Raw genomic sequence first — 6,065 nt, forward strand, 5'->3', positions numbered from 1 at the left:
AGCTAGCGCGCGCTCCCTCGCCTGCCCTCCCGTCGCAGGGCGCGCGCCGGGCGGTGCAGAGTCCGAAGGCAGCGCCGCAGTGGCCGCGGCCCCCGAGGGAGGGGCGCGGAGCCCCGCCCCCAGGGAGGGGCCGCCCGCAGGTGAGAGGGCAGCGGTCCGGGCACAGACGCCAGGGTCTTCGGGAAGTAGATTGGGGGGGCTGATCGCCAGAACTCCCGGAACAAGGGAGGGTCCTGATGCATAGGTTCCGGAGGGGCGCATGGGCGCCTGAGCCTTGGGAGGGTGCATTGGTGCCCGAATGCCATGATCCCAAGGGGGTGCGTGGAGGCTCAGACGCTTGGGACCTCGAGGGAGAAGTCCATTAGGGTTCTCTGAATCGCAACACACGAGCCACGCTCTTTCTGTGTTTTCCTCCAGGTCTCCCCTCTACCCTCCACGGCTCCAACTCCACGCAGGGGTTGAAATGTAGTGACAAGAAGAAGGCAGTTCACGCGGCGTCAATGGACTGAGACTAAGCCAAGAGCCGGGTAAAGCTACCTCTTCGATGTGAATCCCGCCCACTGAGCTCGTAGGCCCCTCCCCTGGGACAGAGTTGCTGAGCAACCGACTTTGGGTCTTATTAGTATAGCTCCACCCATCCCCGTCTTAGGTTCCTCGGCCGGTTCCGCCCACTCTGGACATAGGCCCCGCCTGCTCCGCGCTCTGGGGCGGCTGGGAGTTAGTTATAGAGGCCCCGCCCACTCCGCTCGAAGGCTCAAACGCTGAGACTAAGTTCCAAATAGACTGCTTCTGGGTCGGGTTTGCATAACCCCGCCCATTGTGCCCTTAGGCTCCGCCCACCCTCGCCTTATAGGACCCCAGACTTAAATAGAGCCTAAACATACTGACCCCTGATTATTAGGCTCTCAGCACTTTCCCCAACAGCCTGATAAACACCGGCGTCGCCCCCTCTCCCACCCTAGGCCCTCCCTCTAGGTTTCTGGGCCGGCAAGATGCTGGAGCGAGATGCTGAGTCTGCATCGGCCCGGGGCACCGATCCTAGTCCCACTGGCAAGGAGCCTGTGAGCGAAGGAGAAGGTGAGGGCGGCTCCACCTGTGAGTAGGGGGCATTCTCCAGGAACTGGGGTCAAGAGAATCATATGTTGAGGGAATCTCAGGGTGAAGTTTTGAAGGCCCAGGGTGATAACCATTTCGGATCCCCAAGAACGCCAAGTTCTGGGGAATCCTCCAGGTTGTCTTGGGGGGACCCCTCATTTCTAGGGGAGATGACATGCAGGATTTCAGGGTGATCACTTGGGAAGATACTAGAAACGGACACTTTAGTAGCTTTGGGGAAGCCGTAGCTCTGGGGTTCCAGCGAGGTAACCCTTTGGAGCCCCTTAGGATGATGCATGGCAGGGGGTGAGAAGGAGGAACATGCCATGTGGGGAATCTCAGTATGACCCTTGAGGTGTCCAGATACGCTAGAATATCAAGGTCGAGGGGGAGCCTGGTGTAGACTCAGGGCTGCTTCCTGGAGCCCACCAACCCTCCTGTCCCCCAGCTCCCTACCAGGGCTCGCCGCAGAAGCCCAGCCAGTCGGTTCCAGGGCCCGCCACGTCCGCGGGGGCGCCTTCCCGACCCCGCCGGCGGCCCCCGCCCCAGCGCCCGCACCGCTGCCCCGACTGTGACAAGGCCTTCTCGTACCCGTCCAAGCTGGCCACGCACCGGTTGGCACACGGCGGCGCCCGCCCCCACCCGTGCCCCGACTGCCCCAAGGCCTTCTCCTACCCCTCCAAGCTGGCAGCCCACCGCCTCACGCACAGCGGCGCCCGTCCGCACCCGTGCCCGCACTGCCCAAAGGCCTTCGGCCACCGCTCCAAGCTGGCAGCCCATCTCTGGACCCACGCGCCCGCCCGCCCCTACCCGTGCCCCGACTGCCCCAAGTCCTTCTGCTACCCCTCCAAGCTGGCGGCCCACCGCCATACGCACCATGCCACCGACGCCCGCCCCTATCCTTGCCCGCACTGCCCCAAGGCTTTTTCATTCCCCTCCAAACTGGCCGCCCATCGCCTATGTCACGACCCCCCGACGGCACCGGGCAGCCAGGGCACCGCCCGGCATCGCTGCTCCAGCTGCGGCCAGGCGTTTGGCCAGAGACGCCTCCTACTCCTTCACCAACACAGCCACCACCAGGCCGAGAGCCCGGGGGAGCGGGAGTGAACGCTCCCCTTGGCTCACTGGCTCCTTATGCTGCCAGCCCCAGTCAATAAAGAGGTGGCATCTCTAAGCCAGGCTGTATGGACTTGCCTCTTCCAGGTAGCCGGAAGGGAGGTTGGCCCCCGCACTGGGCTCAGACTTAGCAGGAGGAACTCGTTTCTGGGAGGGTAAAACATCACCCGCAGAGTTAGCACTGGGCCCCAAACCATGGACCTGGAGGTGTGGTTTGAAAGCCCTGGCTCTGGTTTTTCGCACCTCTTCATATGGCAAAGGTTAAATGTCTGCTAGCATCCTGTGCTGCTGAGGAGTGTGGCGAGACAGGCTCTCCTTATTGTCGTGAGTTTAAATGAGTGCCTCCACTTCGGCCATTGAGTGTATGTATAAAAAATTTTAAATGCACACATGCTCATGTCAACGATTCCACTTCTAGGAATTTATCCTATAGATAAGCACGTGAAAAAAAGGTATAAGAGTAAGGTGTTCACTGCAGTGCGAAGGCAGCGGCCAAAGATGCGAAACAACCCGAGTGCCCATCAATAGGGGACCAGCTAAGGAATTTACAGTACAGCCAGAGAATGGAAGATGTAGCTGTAGGGGAAAAAAGTCAGCTCTACATGTACTGACATGGAAGTATTCCCAAGATAAGCTAAATCATAAAAGCAAGAACAAGGGGTGTATACCAGTAGCGTAAAAAAAATTTTAAGGCCAAGCTTTGGAGCCAGCCCTGACCCACTAAAGAGCCGCAGGGCCTTGGACAAACTTGTCACTTCTCTGAACTCAGATGCCTTATCTATAAAATGGGAGGGTTTTTTGTTTGTTTGTGTTTTAATTTGGCCACGCTGTGGGTTTTTTAATTTGGCTGTGGCTTGTGGGATCTTAGTTCCCTGACCAGGGATCCAGGGATCGAACCAGGGCCTCGGGAGTGAAAGCACCAAGTCCTAACCACTGGACCGCCAGGGAATTCCCAAATGGGAGTATTCTAAGGCCTTTACAAGCATCTTCTCAGGCAAAGATGGTTCCCCTCTTGGAGCCTGTTCCTCCGGCTATAAAACAAGGATGACTGAGCTAACATTGGACTGCTCTTCGTTCTGCAGATATGAATTAAGCAGGTACCGTGTGCCGGGCCCTGCACAGGGTGTTAGGAACACAGCAGTGAACCAGACAGACCTGGTCTAGTGAGGGAGGTGCACACCAACCAAGTAGTGGCAAACACAAGGTAAAGAAGCCAAGTCCACTTTGAACAAGCAGGGGAGCCTCGCCTCCCTTCATACCAAGAATTATTACAAAGCTGTAGTAATAGGCCGGTGGTGCTGGCTTGGCAGTAGGCTAGTGGGAGGGCACTGAGAGCTCAGGAACAGACCCGCGCGCTTACGAGGCGCTAATAGGAGGCGGTCCCCACCTGTAGATCACAGGTTGGCAAGTTTTTCCTGTAAAGGGCCAGACAGTAGATCTGTTTAGGTTTTGCAGGCCATACTGCGTCTGTCACAACCACCCGGCACTGCTGTTGTAGCGCAAAGGCAGACACATGCATTGTGATATGTGGACGAGCATGGCCATGTTCCGATAAAACTTTATCTACAAAAACAGTAGGTGGGCTGGATTCTGCCTAAGGAGTGTAGTTTGCCGGCCCCTGCTGTAGATGAGTGAGGAAAGGATAGCTAATCTGTGTATGAGCTGAGAGATAGGGAAGAAAATTAAATGAGACCCTGTGGTAGGCAGAATAATGGTCCCCCAAAGATGTCCACATCCTAATCCCCAGAACCTGTGAGTGTGTTGGCTTCCACACAGCAGAAGGGACTTTGCTTATGTGATGAAGGATCAGCTCTTAAGATGGGAGATTATCCTGATTATTCCAGTGGGCCCAGTGTAATCACAAGGGTCCTTACATGGGAAAGAGGGAAGCAGAGGAGTCAGAGGAGATGTTGCCAATGGAAGCAGAGACTGGAGTGATGTGGGACCACGGGTCAAGGAATGCAGGCAGCTTCTAGAGGTTAAAAAAAGCAAGGAAATGGGTTCTCCCCTAGAGCTTCCAGAAGGAACACAGCAAAATAAAAATTTAAATAAGTAGATAAATAAAATAAAAAATAACATTAAAATAATTTTAAAAGAAGGAACACAGCCTGGCCAGCACCATGATTTTAGCCCACTCAGACTGATTTTGGACTACTGACCTCCAGGACTATAAAATAAATTTGTGTTGTTTAAAGCCTATGATTTTGGTAATGTGTTACAGCAACATAGAAACTAATGAGGCTCTCTACCTCACAGCATACACAAAAATTAGTTTCTAGTGATTTTAAGATCTAAGTCTGAAACACAAAACTCTAGAGCATTTAGATGGAAATAAAGGAGAATCCCTTAGTAACCTCAGAGGCAGAGAAAGTATCTTTAAGACACAAAAAGTACAGATCGTAGAGGAAAAGACTGGTAAATTTGATCATAAGCAAACCAAGTTACAACGATGATAGAGAGACAGTATTATGAGGGTAGACCTGGCAAATACGCTTAGATATAGAGGGTGAGGAAAGGCCTTCTTGAGGAGCTATTGTTCAGAGCTCAGATCTGAAAGGTGTGGAGGATGGAATGAGAGGTGGTTTGTGCAATCTCCAGCATGAGGCTGGAACCAAGCAGACAAATGGAAATCAGGGGGCCTCAGGACTGCAGGCTGCTCAGCAAGGCCCTTGGGGGAGGGGGGAGGGGCAGCGGAGGGGCAGGCTCCCTCCCCCAAAGCCAGCAGTATGGCTTGTGTCCATATTTACCGTGGAGCTGCCCCGGAAGATTTCCTCCAAAGCGACCCCACCCCACCGCCATCAACGTTTCAAGGACACAAACTCATCTGGGGGGTGTCCATCTGGTCCAACCTTACTTTGTCCAGATGGGAAAGCTGGGTGCAGGAGGGATGGGATTTGCCCGCAACCAAGCAAGGGACAGTGCTGGGTCAGGGTGGGTCCTGGGTTTTCCTGATACCCCGACACCCTGCTACTCCTTGCACTTGTCCTGCCTGAAGACCTCTGCACTTGCTTTTCCTCTGCCTGGAATGGTTCCCCCAGAACCTCCCTTACTTCTCCCAAGTCCCTGCAGACAGGTGAGTCCTCTGAGACACGTTCCCTGATGACCCGATCACTCTCATCACTGTATAACAACACTGCCTGGCTTTTTCTGCTCACACAGCATTTATCGCCGCCCCACACTGCAGGACACTTGCCGTCTCTCTCCCCCGGCAGAGTGTCAGCCCCGTAAGAGTAGGGGACTTGTGTCTGTTTTTTCACTCTGCAGCCCCACTGTCTCACACGTGGTGGGTGTGGTGGGCAGAATAATGGCCTCCCAAAGATGCCCACATCCTAATCCCTGGAACCTACGGATATGTTATGTGGCAAAGGTTGAATTAAGGCAGCATAAGGAATGAAGGTTGCTAAGTGGCTGGCTTTAAAACAGGGAGATTATCCCAGGTTATCTGGCTGGGCTCAGTGTAATCACAGGAAGAGTCAGTGTCAGTGACACAGCATGAGTAAGACTCGACTGGCCCTTGCTGGCTTTGAAGATAAAAGGGGCGTGGGTTGTGGGCAGCTGCTAGAAGCTGGAAAAGACAAGAACGCGGGTTCTCTCCCGGAGCCTCCAAAAGGAGCGCAGCCCTGCCCACACCTTTTTTTAAAAAATTTATTTATTTATTTATTTTTAGCTGCATTGGGTCTTCGTTGCCGCGTGCGGGCTTTCTCTAGTTGTGGAGAGCGAAGGCTACTCTTTGTCGTGGTGTGCGGGCTTCTCACTGCAGTGGCTTCTCTTGTTGCGGAGCACGGGCTCTAGGCACACGGGCTTCAGTAGTTGTGACTCGCAGGCTCTAGAGCGCAGGCTCAGTAGTTGTGGCC

General features: G+C 54.4%; 1 protein-coding gene across 2 annotated transcripts; it reads left to right on the forward strand.

Annotated features, from left to right (window-relative positions):
- The first annotated feature begins 2 nt into the window (after window positions 1-2).
- Window positions 3-4,410, forward strand: ZNF575 (zinc finger protein 575). 2 transcript variants are annotated; one of them, XM_082369694.1, is made up of 4 exons: window positions 3-140; window positions 418-527; window positions 963-1,095; window positions 1,544-4,410. In XM_082369694.1, exons 3-4 carry the CDS (start codon window positions 993-995, stop codon window positions 2,200-2,202), a joined length of 762 nt encoding a protein of 253 aa, XP_082225820.1. In that variant the 5' UTR covers window positions 3-140; window positions 418-527; window positions 963-992; the 3' UTR covers window positions 2,203-4,410. The 2 variants fall into 2 exon arrangements, with proteins under 2 accessions (XP_082225820.1, XP_082225821.1); XM_082369695.1 differs by having other exon boundaries at window positions 963-1,077.
- The last annotated feature ends 1,655 nt before the right edge of the window (window positions 4,411-6,065 follow it).

The sequence above is a fragment of the Balaenoptera borealis genome, assembly GCF_965194805.1.
Source record: "Balaenoptera borealis genome assembly, chromosome: 19".
Lineage (NCBI taxonomy): Eukaryota > Metazoa > Chordata > Mammalia > Artiodactyla > Balaenopteridae > Balaenoptera > Balaenoptera borealis.

Coding starts and splice junctions, on each gene's coding strand:
- ZNF575 (XM_082369694.1), top strand. CDS start 993: ATGCTGGAGCGAGATGCTGAGTCTGCATCGGCCCGGGGCACCGATCCT. Junction 1,096..1,543: donor AGGTGAGGGCGGCTCCACCT/GTGAGTAGGGGG, acceptor CCTGTCCCCCAG/CTCCCTACCAGGGCTCGCCG.